The following is a 17,886-nucleotide window of genomic DNA, read 5'->3' on the forward strand; positions in this document are numbered from 1 at the left end:
GACAGGTTCGTTTCCTAAACGTCGCTGCTGGAAGAAGGCAGGGAGGAGAAAGGTTAGGAAGGAAACGTCAGTTCGCCTGAAACTCAATTTCGTCCCGTCCCGTTGCGTGCATGTCGGACGCCCGCTTGGTTATTTACCCAGAAGTCGATCGACGTCGACGTCACCGAACAATCGTTCCTCGCTGGAGATTATAACCCATGGAAAATGGCCGTTCGAGTTGGTTTGCGCCGTCAGTCACGTTGTATCGAGCACGTAGACGTCGGTGCACCGCGGAAAAGTCGACGAATGACGTTCCCTGGCAGCGTTATCCGAAATGTGATCCATTGGTATGGTCACGGTAAGCTTTTTCACCTCGTCCCAATGGAAAATAATTCTCTGTTGGATAGCGAAAAAAATCCCAAGAGTACCGGAGCGCTTGGTGCCGTCTGTCAGACGCAGCGACGTTTACGCGGATCGTTGGGGAACGTCAGCGCTTGGAACGTAAAGTGGAATATCTGGTCGATGTCGACCAAGGATCGATAGTTGCCACTGGATTGAATGTCGTCCACGAGGTCTGTAAGCGCTTTCGGACCCTTCGTCCTTGGCATTTCACGCGGTCCTGTTGATCGAATGTGCATTTTTACCGAGCATTTCATGGCTGACCGTCAAACGGACCGCTCCGCTTTTTCCGCGAAACGCAACATTTTTAAGTATTTACGCGTCTTTGCTCGAGCTGGCTTTCAATCTAGATCTTATCCTCTTATATTCTACCGCGCATCCTGGTTACGCACCAGGCGCCGCCTCTCTCTTAGTCGATGAAGCCGATGAAAAAGGAAACGAATATCCCCGAGGCTCCCAATGTCGGAGAAAAATATTTTCTGTCCACGTAAACTGATATCGCGGAAAGCTAAAACCACGTATAAAATGCATCATGATACACTACAAATTAAAAAAACATATTCGATCAATGCGGAAGAGTTTTGAAACACGATATTCAAATGAACGGTATTCGATTTCAATTATTTCACAGTTTCCTGTTTGGAAAATCTCTCGTAACAAAGCCGTAACCAAATTAACGGTATAATCCCGCGATGCCTGAGTATTCTTATACTTTCTTTTTATATTAAATCATAGACATGACTCAGAAACGACATTTCACGTGAGAATTCCGCCTGAATGGGATAGAAATGCACGCTTCCGTTGCAGATGCGGACAGAAGCACGTATTTCCGTGAGAACTCTAACACGTATCCGTCTTATTTTATTCGCGTGATGAAAAATACGATTCGAGGTGACTTCGGTTGCCCCGCGAGTCTCAATTGAACTCTTTGTTCCCGTCGACGAGGTGAAGGAATCGCGGTTACCTCGGGGTTTATTCGCCAAAAAAATATGGAATGGTCACGGAGCCATTAAACAGTTTCATTTTTTTTTTTAAACTGTAAATTACGGAGGCTGTCAAACTCGTGCTACGATATCGCGTTTATCGCTGTGCTTGTCAGCCGCGCGGTAATTTATCGCGCTTTTCTTCCGTGATTTCTGGGAGTCTCGAGGTGTTCTATCGATGCTCTTTATCGTGGGAATGAGAGTAAATGGCAATGGGTGGAGTTGAACGCGAAATTCGCGGTGAACCTTCAATCTATGCTTTGATCGGTTAAATAATTTCTTTTCTCGAAAAGTAAATCAAATTTGAGACGAAAATTTCCGAATCGCAATGTCGAATCAGTGTTCATCTTCGAATCAGACGCATCGCGTACCGGACAATTCGTCTCTGATTGCGGTGGAGAAGATAAAACGAGGCGAGGCAGGCGCAGGACACCAGGGCGCGAAACCAAGATCGTTTTACACACAAAGGCTGCGTCGCCCCCGTGGCATTGTCCCTCGTTCTCGAGGTGGGGCTCATCTCCACCTTCAACCGTGTGTTCTCTTTTTTTTTTCCTTCTCTTTCTTTCTTTCCGTCTCGCGCACAATCGGCGACACTTTGAACTTTGCTCGTCGTGTTTCTCCGCCGAGCGGCTTCGCACGAGTTACCACTTTACTACTCTTCGCTTTCCTCGAGAAGACTTTTCCGTTGTTAAGCAAACAAAGCGGGCAAACTGCGCCCAACTATATTTTTTTTTTCGTTTTGCGCTACGATCCGCGAAAAGGAGTCACCGGCGTAGTTGGAGCAAAATTAATCCAACTGCGCGAAGTTGCGTCGACTCGTCAGGATCTGCGTTTAACCGAATCATAAGTTACACGGTCGTTTTCAACGAAATTACAAATTATACGTACACGTACAGAGCAAAAAAGTAATGCGAATGATTGAATTTTGTTTTCAAGAAATTGACCTCTGTTTGTTGGTCCAGGGACCGAGCGTTTTTCTTTTCGTTCCAATAAAATTCTGGTCAACTCTGAAACACGGCGAACGGTCGACGAGTGTAAACGCCGGAGGTTTACTTAGTTCGTCTCGCGTTTCCACGGAGGATGTTCGAAATCACCGAGCATCGTGTTTCGTTAATCGGTTAGTCCTGTCTCGAGACGATGGACATCCAGCGAGGATTACGCGGCGGGAACGGAAGTTGAGAAGAGTTATCTTTCTCTCTTCCTCTCGCCGCGGTGAAAAAAATGGAGAGGCGGAGCGGAGCTGGCTCTGAATCGAAGGACGTTACCTGTTACTCGCTTCCTCGTCGTTATTAACGATACACCGGGGCCAGGAAACGGCAATTTATAGCCCAGATAATTTATAGCCGCAGACCGTGAATTATATCTAAAACGCGACTCCCGCGCTGCGAGTACGAGCTCTCTTAAAAATTCATATCGCGGTTTCTGACGCGTCTCCCGGTAACCTGTTTCGAGATTGTTCTCTGATAAAGTGTACTTTGTAGGAGATTTTCGTGAAATATTCACCATGGAGTTCCCCTATCGTCGATAACTTTATTTATAATTATATTTCAGAAATCAGAGGTCGAAACGGTTATTAATTAATTATCATCCGTCACGGAAGACCCGTTTCCGAGCACTTTCGTTCGCCAAGAAAAATGGGTGGTATCATCGATCCACGTCTTGGCGCGCGCATTCATCATCGGTCTCGTTCGCCTAAGTAGCCACGAAGCGGTGAAAGGTTGAGGCAGGTCCTGCTCCAGAGTGAAAACGAAGCCCTTCGCGTTCGATCCCGACTAAACCCTAGAACTGATGTACACTGGCGACGTTCCAGACGGGGTGCCTTTCTCCTTTATTCCCCTTTACGGCTACCCGTAGCCCATTAAGGATTAGGAATTTATAGGTTTCGCAGTGTACGGCACTCGGAGCAAATTGACGCGGGTTTGCGTCTCCTTTCTTAGCTGACAATGCCTGACAAAATTGGACGTCGTCCCCCGATCGAATTTCCTCCGAGTTAGTTTCCTTCGTAGGTGCAACGGTGCATTCGCGAAATGCACCGTCGAAACGTGAATCGTCTGGTTGTGTGATTTATTTTACAATGCATTTATCTCTGAACGCGGGACGGTATAAAAACATAACCACGATGCAACGTCGACGTTTCACCTCTTTTCCTCGGCAAATATCGAGCACTCTAGCCTTTTACGATAGAACGCGATTCGGATTCCCTTCCGAAAGTGTCGGACGATCGATCAGAGGCGCCGATACGAGTTAGCAACGCTCCCCTTTGAGACAAATTCTCGCACGATGCTTCTTCGTTGTCGATTACTTATTTAAGCGACGACCTTTTCCTTTAACGCCCCTCGTCGATTGACGCGAGATTGATCTACAGACTTCCTCTCGACTCGCAGGATACTTCCGTGACTCGCTCGTGAATTTTTCTGTCCTGGTTTTCCGGCGAACGATCAAATGTTTAGCCGAAATTAGACCGGACAATGCCTTTATCGTTTTGTAACGAACCGGGTCGTCGACTGGTGAATATTTGACGGAGAACTCATCCAGACAACGATTAACGCATCGTGATCGATGTTTAAATCACGTGAAATCCGTGTTCGTTTGCATTACGCAGAGCACTTGTCACAATTCCAATATAACGTCCTCGGTAAATGCGATGCCGAGGATCCTATCGGAAAATGGAAACACTCGCTACCGTCTCGAGTACACTTAATCGTAGACAACGGCGTTCCAATTAGGGTTTCCGTTGCGGTTACGGGGAAAAATATCCGTTGAAGTAGCGGGAGAAGCTGGGAGGTAGGGTCAGAGGACAAGACAATTGGCGTCTCGAGATATCTAAGTAAAAATACGACGTTAGAGAGCTTCGAGAAGGGAGCATTTCTCGCTAGGTAGCAGCAATTTTCTTCTGATCAGTGATCCATTTATCCCGCTGTGATTTATCGGATCCGTGTTCCACCATCGAGACGTCCTCGACGTTGTTTGGCCTTTGCAGCCCATTTTTCATTCGTAAATCTACTGTGCCATCGATACGCTCTTCCAGACCGACGGGATATGCTTTTTTCCTTCGGCATATATAAACAGTTATTTGCAAAAGTACCCGCCCACCCGGTGGACGTAACACGTTTTACGTATTCGTTCGGCATTCAAATTGGAACAACCGACATAAATTTGTAAGACTTTATACGCGATAGTTTTCATCTGGAAATTATTTAAACATGGAGTATATATCGATACCCGTGGGCGGATATTTTTCCGCGCAACTGTATGTTTTCGAGACCTACCGTGTCATTGAGACGTTTTTTTTCTCTGTATTTTTACGAGTGGTTTTTGCGCCCCAGTTTAGTACTCCGGAGAACCTCCATTACCCGAATTAATAAAGAGATATGACTGCTCCGAACGAGAGAACTTTTGACAGATAACAATGACTCGTTCGTTTTACCGCGTGGATTTTTTATGTTCTCACGAAAATTGCGCATCCATAAACTCGCACATGTGCTTCTAAATCGAGACGTCGAAACGTTAAATTTTGAACGTTCGCGTAGACCGTGGCTATATTTTTTTTTTTTTTTTTTTTTTTATAATGTGGAAAAATGCAGAATCTATGACTCTCGGCTTTAAGTTTTTTCTATTTCAATGTTGAAAAAGCTTTTATTGATTTTCCGATATACGGGTCGCGTAGTCATTGGCGCTTTTACAGTGGCGTTTGATTGTTTGAACCACAATTCGTCGAATTATCATTTCAATCGCGGTGAACCATGCGTCAGAATCAGGATGAATTGTGTGCGTACTCACTATACACGGAACCGCATAGAATATTCAATTTCGAGGACGGATAGAATACGGTGTCGTAGATAGAACAGCTTTCCGGATAATAGAATTTTCAAACAGCGAATGCGCCGCCGTGTCGGCTATAAGCTTTTCGATGGAACTTGATTTCCTTCGATCGTCGAACAAAGAGTGAAAAATTATATGGAGGACAGTAGGGGGCGCTCAGTTGACGTTTCAAAATTGCCATGATCGTAACACGCAGATGGGCGTCGATGTACGACGCGCTGTAGCGGCGATAACATGCCGATGAATATTCAAATTGGCCAGAATTTGCCTACACATTCTGTACGGAGCTTAACCTTTTCAGTCATGATGGCACGTGGTCCTGTACCGGAACAAGCCAGAGGCAGCAGGGGCACGTGACTTTATGCGACTTAAAAGAAATTAAATTAACTGGCCGCACTTGTTATTCGTGAAATTGTTTTTCCCTGTAACTACCCTCATTTCCGTGTATGTAAAGAGTGAAATTGAATTTCACAAAAACAAAAGAAATTGAATCTTTTGAAACGAACAAAGTGATGCAACCCTTTAAACTCGATCATACGTCGAGTTATTTAGACCGCGAGAGACCTCTTAAACGAAGGATCAGAAGACGAACGTTGCGGTGAACTTAACGGAGCGTGATTGACTTCTATATGCTCGAGAAGAGGCAGCTGCTTCGCGAAAAGATCCAGTGGAAAACTAGTGCTCTCGAGTCTGCTCTTGTGCTAAGATCAGAGTCGAATATTTTAGCCACTCAAAAGAAACGTCGCATACCACTGTAACGTTTTCGCTAAACGAACTCCCGCCGCTAATGCAAACTAATAACGTTTATATTGTTAACACCCACGATATCGATTATACGAGAATGCTTTTATTCTTGGTACGCCGAGAGCAGAAAAGCCTGGCAATCAGGCCGCGATTTTTCCCCTCGAGCCGTCGGGAATTAAATAATACAACCCCGTTTAGGGGAGCCGAGAGCGTCTATTTGTCTTGACACTCCTTGATTCGCTTACCGCGACCCTTTTTCGCGCGCTTTTCATGGAGTATTTTCTCTCTCTGTGCGTCAGAGATTTCCTAAACAAGAGCTGGAACTGTTCGAATAGTAGATTGGATAAAAAATGGAGTCGAATATACGAGAGCGAACAGTTTCTTAAATCGTCTTGCTATCGTCCGCAACTGTTACGCTTGTACTTGAAAAGTACATTTAGCTCCACGAAACCTGCATTCTACCGCATTTCGGCGTGACTCAGAAAATCTGGACCGCAGGGGCTTAATCGTTCTCGATACCCGTCGTTTCCGTTGTTTCCTGTCGCACAGACGGTCGTGTACCTCCGCTGCACATTGCCTACCCCTCCACCTTCTATCGATTTCGGATACACTAGTTTAATAAACGACGGTTACGTGATGCTAAGTTTTCCTCTCCTGGAAATGGACTCCGCGCGTCGCTTTCCTCCCCCGTCCCATTTTAAAAGTCGACGATAGCGCACCAGGGGATGTTCGAGCGTCGGTGGTCGAGTGGTTGGAAAATATTAGGATTGATCGAGTGGGCCGGGATTTAATTAACGTTTCGTCGTCGTAGTCACGGGTACGGGCACGGAAAACGGTGAGCATACCTGGTCCCTTCCGTTCCTTTTTTACACATCAGGAAATACGATAAAGTAACCGTTGTCTAACGGAAGAGTGTTTGCTTTGGTGACGCTTTTAATTTTCGTCACGAAAACGTCGCTCGCGTTAAACTCGATTGCGACGATGATCGTTGCTCGACCAAGTTCGGATACGGTTGCAAATCTCCGCGGTAGGTCACATTCAGAGACGAAACCGAAATTAAGGCGAAAACGCACGGGGCGAGAAGCGAAAGCGGCGACACTCGAGCACCGTTTGCCACAAATAAAAAACGAGGAACCAGCTTTCACGAATTTCTCTTTCTCTTCTTTCGTGCCCTGTTGGTTCTTAAACTTATTTCGCCGTGAATTTTCCGTTTGGCGATCCTCGCATCCTCCCTTCTCGCTCTTCCTCGCACTGCCCCATTCAACGCCGTTTGAAAAACCCACTCGAGGTCCACGCCGGTAATGATTCTGTTCGGGTCGCTGCGGAAACAAAAATTCTCCGCCTCTCGTACGTTCAAAACAAAAGTCACACACTAATGATTTGAACAGCTTCCCTCGAAAACGTTTTTCTTGATGATACTCGGCCGTGTCGAATAATTACCGAAAACAGTATACACCGTTTCCACGATTCCTGCCGATCCTCCGAATTCAACAAAATTCTTTGGCAGACGTATTTTTAAAGGTCAAAAGACACGATATTCTGAATCCGCTGCAACAAAGTAAAAATCGGCAAAGTGACGCGATTCTTCAATATTCCATAGAAGAAGACCTCTTCAGCGTCGTTCAGCTTCACGGTAGCGTGCTAAATCGCGCGACGCAATCGAAATTACAGAGTCGATGATGTCGGCTGTTAGCCTTTACGTAACGACCGAAACTCGCTGCGCAATGTCCCGCAGTCAGCTTGCAAACGCTTTCGGAATCAAAGGCGGAATACGTGAACGTTCGTCGAGGGTCCGCGAGCAGCAGACAATCGGCAAAGCTATGCGTCGAACGGATGCCCTTTTCCCTTTGGGTCCGCGAACGTGGCTACATGTAATTAACAAGAGTCGCATTACCGGCGATGATGGAAGCTCCTACGAAGCTTCGAGCATCCTTTGCTCTCGAAATTGGATTTACGTCCTCGTTCCATGCGTCACGGACTCCTCGAGCCTGTTGTTACCGGGATTCCGGTCATCGTCGTCCGAATGCGAATCGTTCCAGATCTATGCAGTTTTAGGCTACCTTGCACGCCATGGAAATAAAAACAAATGGAACGATTCGATTTTTTATCGAGAAACTTTTCCAAGTCGAAGGCATTTTGATTATTTTTCGGTCCCCCTAATAAATTCTTATTAGACGGTCGAGGGAACATACCTCTTCGGAGCTCGGATTTTTGTGTAGAGAGTTGTAAGCAAAAAGAGTACATGTTGGATTATTTTACTATTATTTAGTAAACACTTGGAGGGTAGTTTCCTCCCTTGAAGGAATACGTACGCATTACTTTAACCTCTTGTACAGCCCCCCAAGGTTTCATTTCAACCCAGCCTCGAGTGACGGGAAAACAGACATCCCGTTCTATCTGTCACCCTCGTATGAAACCTTTCGACGTGGGTGGCAGGATACGTACAGGGATATTTTCTATCGAGCTTGCATTATTTTCACGTGGTATCGGGGCACGGTGTAACGGGAGGTGGGTTACAATACGAAGCAACGATGATAAAGAACCGGACGAGTTCGCTCGCGTTTTAATTGGCAGGCGTAATGGAATATAACGCGCGATGCGGATTTCTCCGTTGCAACTCTGACTGCATTCACCGCGCGGACCGTCACTCGGGCTCGCATTATTGCACGCGCGACTCGAATCGTTAATTATCGCCGCTCGGCTCGGCTCGGCTCGGCTCGATTCGATTCGATTGGCCATGCTCCCGTCCTCCGGTTTCCCAGACCCAGGGTGTCGTCGTCGAATCATTCGTCGTCGCGCTTTAACGCAAGCTTGTCTCTGTGATATTTCAGAAAACCGAGGCGTATCGGTCCCCCAGCGATAGACTCGACACCGAGAAACAGTGAATCGAGAGGATCGACCGAACCGTCGTTATAAGGAGAAGAAAGCACAAGGAAACTCAGTCGAGAGACGCGAAAACGTCGCTGATATTATTTCAACTTCGACCACTCGAATATTTACACAGTGTCTTATATACATTTGCATATGGTTTCTTTGTCGTTTCACGACCAAGTGACTTGCACCGTCGAACCTGATCGGGATCGAAAAATCGGAGAGAAGTGCCAATACTGACCAATACTGCCAATTATTTGCGGCTAGTATTTTGTCGCTTCTTTGTTGAACTTTGAGACGTCCTGAGTGTACGTCTTGTTCGCGTTGCTCGAAGGGTTAATTGATCCCTGGGATTAACGAGTGCCGCGGGTCAATGGAACCGCGAGGCGCGACTGGACGACAGAAAAGCGCAGAGCATTGTTTCGCGCTCAAGGTCTGCTAGCCGAGGAATCGCGCGCGTGACTTTCAGGCCCAGACTCGAGGACAAATCGAACGAAAATAATCGCGAAACCGTCGACGAGCACGATGCTGGCGTGCGTTTATCCGGCGGAGAGCTTCAGCAAGTCGAAAACCGTGACGGTGAAGCTACGTCACGGACGATCGAGACGCAAGCCGAAAAAACTTCTATCGGTAAAGGAAAGACCTGTGGACGCCAAGGAGCAGGAATGCAACGAGAACGCTAAGCACGAAAACGAGGTAAGATTTTACTTTTCGACGATGGACGCGTAGCAAGTGTTCTTCGACCATGTTCGATAAGTGTCACGGGTCCCCATTGGCCGCCAACTTTTTTCCAACGCCCTGTTGAACTTCCACGGTGTGCCACGAGTTGGTTAGTTACTTATTCTAGATAAAACTGGCGGGACAACTGCACGGCGAGGGAGACGCATTCATAGTTCAACGAAACTACGTCGGATAGAGTTCGCGGAGTAGATAATAGTTACGGGCGCTTAAACTGTCGCGAGATAACTTTGTAAGGAGCTCGCAGGAACCAGGATTGCCCCACCGGGATTATTTCGATGAAATATCCAGGGTATTTATGCGTTTCCCTCGGAAACTGTCCCTTTTCGTATCTCCGACGAATTTCCTTAATTACCACCGCTTGGAATTACCGTGTCTGGCTGTCTTCCAGAACTATGCAGCGTCTATTACCGATAAGAGCGACCGTACTTTATCATGCGACGTAAAACGTTCCTTTTGAGGGATCGAGTGGGTCGATAGAATTTGACGCTTGAATTCTGACGAGACGACGAGAACCAGACATCGCGGTTGGGGTCAATTAGTTCGTTCCAGGAAGCTCTGGGCGAGATTTGCAACGAGCTTTCGTTATATTTGATTGCAGGATTCGCGTTTAACCCGCTCTGGTACGAGGAAGCTCGGTATACTCGTTCCGGGGGACTTGGCGTCCTGATCGCCAGTTTGTTCGTGACGTCCATTTCGCGCGACAGAACTTTACGTAACGGGGAAGTAAAAGGTTCGAATCTTCCGAAATTCAGCCGTACAATTTTTCACCCTTCCGAAGGAACCCGGCCAGAAGGATCCCATAATCCTCCAAACCCTCTCGTGAATTTCTTGTCGTTCCTTGCGACATTCGATATTGCATTCCTCGCGGCTACCACATTCCTAGCAGTCGCGTGAATCGCTCTTCTCCCGCTGTAATTGTTTATTCATTCTCTCGCGTGCATGCGCCCGCGAAACGGCCGGATATAAAGAGAATAACATTCGGAGTTAACTAGAATCGCCTCTGTACAGTCCGATGCACGCGTGGAAGATTCGAATCGAACGCCAGAACTAATTAACATCGGGAATGTTGATGCACCGTTAGTAAAAACCACTAATAAACGATTGATAATAAAATCGAGGTTGATCGAGAGGAGGAGATTCGACGGTTACCGACGCTTAGGACCCGAGATAGACGTTGAATATGTAGCAGGCTTAAAGCAAGATACTCGACGAGCATGTGTTAAGGCGATTTGGAACGAGATTATAGTCACCAGTTTTCTATTCACTCGGCGTTCAAATAGGATTACGGTTCCATTCATTCGGTAATCCATATTGTATGAGTTAGAAGATTTCTGTTGCGTGACTGTTAAAGCGCGAGCTAGCGTGGAACGAGTACGTCACGCTGCGCACTTTTTTCCTTACGTATTTATTTACGAAACGCATTCGATGAACTTCATTTTGTGTTATCTCGTAACTACAACTATCGTTCGTTAACTCTTTCAGACTTGAATTTTTTTTTCTCGTACTAATATAATTAAAATTTCGGGGTTAACTAGGACTAAAATCGGTATGGAAAAAATAACGATACGTAAAAGGAGAAGTCCAGACGTGTATTCGTCTACTTAGAATTAATTCCCAAAGAAGAGTTGGTCGCGGAGCAATTTGGCCGGTTGGTCCCTTCGAGGCACACAGTTGCGAGACCAAGTTGACAGCTCCATCGAAGTTGGAAGAGCCGAAGAACCGCAGCGTTAGGTGGCCCAGAATGGGCAGTCTCCCTCGAAGTCGCCCTGAACTAATTTTCGAAGCGACTTCCTGCCAATGTGCTTCCCTTGACCGCTGGTCGGTCGACTCTTCGGGATTCCTCGCAAGCCGCAATCTCGCCATCGTCGATCTCGCGAGAAGCCCGAAACAACGGAACGCGTTCAAGCGTCCCCGTGCGCTGAGAAAAAAAATGGCAACGGTAATTTCGCGTATAAAAATATGAAACGTAACGATCTTGGAGAGATTTGAAACGTAAATCCTCGGGTTAAGAAACTCTTCGAAGAAGATGGAACTCGATGGAATAAAATGGCGTGCGTTGTAAAATCGTTGGCGTGGTAGATGACATAGGGAAATTCTCGGAGGAGTAGAATTTTTTAACGAGAACGCTCTGGAAAGAGAAATCATTGGATGAGAGGTGCAAGCAGCTCGAAGGGATTTAATCTGAATCCTAATTTTCAGGAACGAGATATAAAGTAGGGTATAAGGGTTTTGACTCTCGGGGGGGTCTGATCCAACCATGGCTCGCTGGGAAAAATTCTTCCTTGCGTAAAAGCGCGATTTCAATCGGCAGAATCGCCCATTTTCCTCGAAGAAGAAACGAAATTATTCAGAGCGAAGCGTAAAGACCGCGACGGATTTAAATCGTCGGGTTAAGAGACGGAGAATAGAATAGAAGTTTCCAGTTCCTTTTGGAGACGTATCCCTCTTGGTCCCAAATTGGAAAGGTTACATTAATAAAGATAACAAACGTCGAGTAAGAACGCGAGGTCTGTCGTTTTGGATCGTCGCTGATTCGTCTTCTTTCTTTGTCGATGAATTCCGAGTGCCTTCCAATTTTCGTGTATCGTTAGCAACGCTGAACTCTTGATTAATTGATCGATGAAGGTTCCACGGACCTCTATGAGAGTAGCAATAAAACCTCCCGTTGTGTATTATAAATTCTGGTGGCGACTCTGGGGGTTGCATGGCGCGACATTCGAAACAGGTCCCCATGGAGGAAATCCCTAAATTAATTTCCGTGCCGGACGAAACGATAAGCACACCCGCGTGTATACGAGAGTTTCGACTAGGAACGATTTAGAACGACCAGCGCACCCTCTATCCGAAAGCGTTGTTATCTGGGTTATCACGACGAGGCAGATATTCATTTCGTGGCGAAAAACGGTATATTGATTTCTGTTGTAGCTGCATCGACCATATTCTTGTTATTACTATTTCCAAAAACAAATATCCAAGTATTTCGTAGCTCGCGACTGACTTTCAATTTATGGCAAGCCATCGCTTTTCCGCGTTTCATTTTCGACTCGATTTCCCCGATTCGAGATGTCGTTCACCGCCGAACCATTGTCATCGTTCGCTAGAGAGAGCCTTCGGTTAAGGAGGACGCGTAGAAGAGAGATTGAAATTTTAATAGAGTCCGGCGCGCGTTCAATCCAATTTCTTCAATTCGTGAAACGGGGAACGTTTAATTACGAAATCGTAGCAACGCGACCAGGGAAACGGTCGAACGAGCACGGTCGCAATAAAACCTTAATAGATGACAATGAAAGTTGGATAGATCGTGATCCTCCGCCAGAAGACCACCAACTGTTTCCATTCTAAACAAACAACGCGCTTAAATCGAGCGTTTCCAAGGCGTGCGTTTAAAATTTTTGCGCGTGTATCCTGGTCAAGACCTGCTTGCTCGACCAGCCAAGTATGCTGTTGCAGAGTCGGTACCAGAAGGTCCTAATTACAGGAAAACCAGCTGGCTAATCCTAGCACCGTTAGGGTAATTCTTGCACGTTCTCGTGCCAATCTCGAGGATGGAATTACGAAATGCCGATTGCCATCGAACGCAAGCAGGAAGGTCTTGAAAACGCAATAAATAGCACACTCGGCAAAATGGACTATTTACAAAAGAAAAAGTTAAACGATAACGAATGTAACTGGGGTATACCCATCTCCGAAGCGGCAACGCGTAAGACTCTCTATTTCATCCCACGGTGTAGCAGCGAGTATCCGTCGTTCGACGAGTTTTCGTTGATGTGCGAAGGTTGCCCAGGAGTCCTTGTCGCTGTGGAATTCGAAGGGCCAGGTTGGCCTTGGGATTCTACTTGGTATCGGCGGCAGGTCCTCTCCAGATGGTGCACGAGGTCAAACAAAAAGAACTGCGAACGCTCGCGATACGTCCGTCCGCTGACTCCAGACCTACCACTGTGCGTCTCGCTTTTTCTTTTTCGCCACTGTTACACCTATCCCTAGCGCGGCGGTTGCCTTCCGTTTTTCCATTTACTTCTGTCGGCCGGTCGCGAAATCGCTTCTTCAATTCCTTCTAGCCCCCCTTCTCCCGCGAGTCGATGTTACGAAATGGCAGGCTGACATTTAAAACGCTAGGCATCCCGCGACATCGACCACGGAACGATTTTATTGTGTAGACCCGATTATCTGTAGGATAGGATCTGAGGAATCTGCGTGGGAGGTTTGATCCTCCACTTTGTTTGGATAGCGTAGATTGGGGGAAAGATCGATGAGCTCTGGGAGCAATTGCACCGCACAGGAGGACCGAGGGCAAACATTGCAGTCAATCTTCGCGGTGGTTTATCAAGAGCCCGGTGAAAGCCATTTTTCGGGATTTGGTAGTTCGCGGGTTCTTTCGGAACCCTAGGACTCTGGAGCGATCGAGGGATCGCGAATCGTGGGCCCCCAACGGAGGATTTCCGTGTTCTGAACTGAAATAAAGAATGCAAACGGCTCGTCAATGAGATCGCGGTCGAGTCGCTAAATCAAAGCTCTTTTTCTACAGTTTGAAGAAGCTAAGCTGCTCTACCAACGGTGGCCACGGATATAGCGTCTCGCAGTAGACGTTTGCGAATCCTTTTCCTGACGTACTCTTCGTTTTGTTTCAGTTACCAGTGGGCGGGGGTGGTGCTGTGCTGGTGCTCAGCGAGCTTGAAAGCATGGCGGCCAGACAACAGCGGGAAATCGCCCAGCAGAGGCGCCTCCTGGAGCAGAGAGAGGCCCGTCTAGCCGTGCTTCGAGGCGCACAGGTGAGAACTGTCGTAATTTCTGTCAGATCTATTTTTGGTTACGTGCTATTGGGGGTGCCTCACCCCTGAAGGCTCTCAAGGCTCTCCCTATTTCTGCCTCTAATTCATTCCTTTCGCTCGAATTCGATGATCGCACGATGGCCCTCGATGAGAGCGGGTCGAGAACGCCTGGAGGCGTTCGAATCAGCGATTAAACGCAATTTTAATCGAGCCATCCACTCGATTCGCTCTACCTGCATCCTTTAACGAGCTAGTTGAGCGCGTAACACCCCCTGGCCTGGAGAATTCTTCTTGAAGAAGACGGGTGTGATGTGTGTCAGGCTTCTTGTCTCGCGTACTTACCCCTTGACGAGCGTGTCGAGGAGCCTCGGGTAACGAGCCAAGTGTCTCTTCTTCTACGATATTAACGAGATTAAACGAGACGGCGATATTTTACTATAGGGTGGTCCATGAAATTGGCACCAGTCGCATTTAGTTTTCTGTTGCGGTTGAGAAAGAATGTTGGAGGAAGATAAAAACGCACAGATCTGAAATTTTGTATTAATAACTGCAGTTGGAAAGGGGACACGATCCGATGAGATGAAGAGATATGTCTCGTTCCACGTCCGCGGACCTCCCTATACACCGACTGGCTCGAAACTCCTTAATCTCTCGGCAGCTGATACGACGCGTTGATCGCGTTAGTCGCGAGTGCGAAGTCGAGTTTAACGCGTCATTGAGTCGCCAGGGAAAAGCCAGTAATGCGATTTGAATTAAGTCCCGACGGAACTGGTTACAGCTTATCCCATATGTACGCTGGATCCAAACGATCTTTAATTAATCGATCGTTCTTTTAAACGACACAGGACGAACAATTTGTACGATTCGTACTCGCGTGTATCAGCGATAGATAATCAGAGAATCGCAATTGCACCTTGGAATCGTTCGAGTTCTTTTTGCGCGGCTGTCCAGCAGCTTCCTGTACATGAACACCTAAGCGCGGTCGTTATCGTTGATAACGCTCGCAAGTTCTCAAATTATTCGCTGGCTCACGATTGGAGCATTTATACTTGCTGGCCGGGTTCGAAGTAATAGCATGTTATGGTGAAAGTAATAGAGCAATGAATCTTAAACACTGTTCTCCATGTACTGGATAAGGTAGGGGCTTGTAAACGTGCTTAGGCCTTGTCCACACGAAGCGACTTACGCGCGACTCGAGACAGGTAGCATCCAGTCAGTATTCGGAATGGAGTCGAACGAAGTTGTCACCAACCGCACTACATACACAAACCGCAGCCCGTATCGATTCCACATCGATGATTTTGCCGTAGTAAAGACCACCGGAGATGAGGTGGTCCGTTTCAGCGAGACCAGACACCGCCGATGTGTGTGCTCAGACACGTATCACGCGAGGAGAATCATCAGGCTCCAACGTCTTCATTCCTCGCTCGCGAACGACTCCAAGTAATAGGCGGATCCCGCGACAGGACTCAGGCGGGATTTCCGAGGACTTGAATGCCCTAATCCTCGCAGGCTCTACCCTCGAGGACGAGCACGAACCCGATACCACCGAAGATGGAACCTTTTATTCGGCTCCTGGCTGATCTTCCATCCGCTCCGCTTCGTCCTCGACTAGGACAGCTTTCGTTCTAAGCTGAAAACGGGGAGGGGTAGAGGGACTTTTTAACGGTCTACGAGGTACATCGTGGAAGCCAAGAGCAATCTTATTTTCCGCGGTGAAAGGCTGCTGGTAATTTCAGTGGCTATGCCCGAGGATTACCAGACGCTAGCTTTGATAACGACGAAATTCCCAGCGCGTACGCCGTAATTCACCTAGCGTTGTTCACTGTTTCAGGAGCCAGCACAGCAGGACAAACTCGCCAGATTAAGGCACAGGCTAGACCAACAACAGAGCAAGCTGAATCGGCTGCGATTGCTTCGATCGCAGACCGACCAGTCACGCGCCAACAACGCCACGCTGAGTAAGTCGATTAATATAAGTTCGTTGATTCCATCGAACCTAACCGCGCCAGCCGTTTTTCTCCGTCACCGCGCCGTTCGCGTTACTCACGGTCGATGTTTAACCCTCCATCGAAAGGGCGAGACGGTTGGAGCCTTTGATCGGTGAAGCAAGGGCGATTGAACTCTGACCGTAAGACGGATGGCGAATCGATTCGCTTGTCTCGCATCAGTAATAGATCACCTTGTCACGAAGCCATGAAACTAGCGAAATCGTAGGCGGTAACCTTGGCCTAGTTTAGACCTAGCTCGATCTAGTGCAGTGCGAGGATTTGACAAATGAGCTCCTTCACGCTTCATAGAAGGTTCAATTAGAGTTTGGAGATGAGAGTCAAAGTTCCTTGAGAGAATATTGGGACGTTATAACTGTCTGGCTTGGTTGTGTCTGGTAGCGTTTAGATTCCTGATTCTGTACTTTTCTCGCAAAAAATTGTCAAACTTCTTTTCGGTCTCTCTCTCTTTGCTTCAATCGCTTAGACCAACGAACGGAAACTCGTGCTTTCGGATTGTGTTCGATCCCTTTGTCAGACCTGTAATACCGTTCCGGTAGCTCGCCTATAAAACGGACGATGATAAAGTTCGTTAATCCAATTCGTCGGAGTCCAGGCGCCCTGGCATATTGCGTTCGAAAGTGAAAGTTCGATCCCCGTTTGCGGCTAGAACGAACACGAAGCCAAGAAAATAGCGGACAGGGACCGACTAGAAGCGGAATCAAGAGGAATTCTCGGTCCGGGGAACCCTTTTGGTATGGGTACGGCGATCGTGAACATATCAATATGGCTCACGTTGGTCGGAGAAAGAGGGAAAACGAAAGGCTTGGTATCTATGCGTCGTCGAATATCGCGTTTGCCGAATTCCACTTTTACCAGAGAGACACAGAATAGTCCAATCATTCTAGATATAGTTATGAAAGTAATTTATCATTTAATTTCACCGAATATGCCAACGTTAACAAACAATCGACTCGATCAAAATATTTTCACAGCTTCTCGCGCATTTTCGTCTCGAGCGAATGGACCAGGTCTCGTAATTTCTACAAGGATCGAACGTAATAGAATATCGAAGGACCTCGAGTCATGAGCGCATGAAATATGGAATTCAATAAAGATTTCGCGGATAGAATGAGTCCCATCGAAGTCGATGGTCCTCTCGAGACTCGACTGCTTTCGGATTCGGATGATACATGGGCCTATCTTCGCCGATAATCCGCAGCTCCTTTTGGTTCGATCTTGGAAGGTAATCCTCGTTGATTTTCTTGGACATACCTTCGCCCGAGATGGCGTCTGGTTTTATGCGTTATCGTAGATGTTGGATCGTCGAGACTTTCGCGGGATAGACCAAAGCGATACCATTGTGCGGCTCTAGCGCCTGAAAGGCCATTTTCCGAGAACGGTACGTTATCCACGCTAACTCCGTTCTAGTATAATTTTCTTCGACCTCGCGCATTTCCGTATGAACGCAGAGTCTGCCAATTTAAACATTGCAACCGCTGATATCTCTCTTGTTCGGAGCATCGTCTAACTTGGTTCGAGCGAAGTTGGGATTGCCAGTGGAGCATAAACGCGATCGTATCTGCAGAA

At 47.2% G+C, this 17,886-nt stretch overlaps 1 protein-coding gene across 7 annotated transcripts in view; it reads left to right on the forward strand.

Moving 5' to 3' along the window:
• LOC128876135 (alpha-protein kinase 1) overlaps positions 1-17,886 on the forward strand; it is a 92,574-nt gene that overhangs the window by 53,562 nt on the left and 21,126 nt on the right. For 4 of the 7 annotated variants that reach the window (XM_054122254.1, XM_054122255.1, XM_054122248.1 and 1 more), the window contains 2 exons: positions 14,168-14,308; positions 16,143-16,269. In XM_054122254.1, the coding sequence (XP_053978229.1) occupies positions 14,168-14,308; positions 16,143-16,269 (268 nt within the window). Of the gene's footprint in view, positions 1-8,758; positions 9,495-14,167; positions 14,309-16,142; positions 16,270-17,886 lie in introns of all 7 variants that reach the window. The other 3 variants (XM_054122249.1, XM_054122252.1, XM_054122250.1) reach the window with 1 other exon arrangement.

Source organism: Hylaeus volcanicus, chromosome 5 (assembly GCF_026283585.1).
Source record: "Hylaeus volcanicus isolate JK05 chromosome 5, UHH_iyHylVolc1.0_haploid, whole genome shotgun sequence".
NCBI lineage: Eukaryota > Metazoa > Arthropoda > Insecta > Hymenoptera > Colletidae > Hylaeus > Hylaeus volcanicus.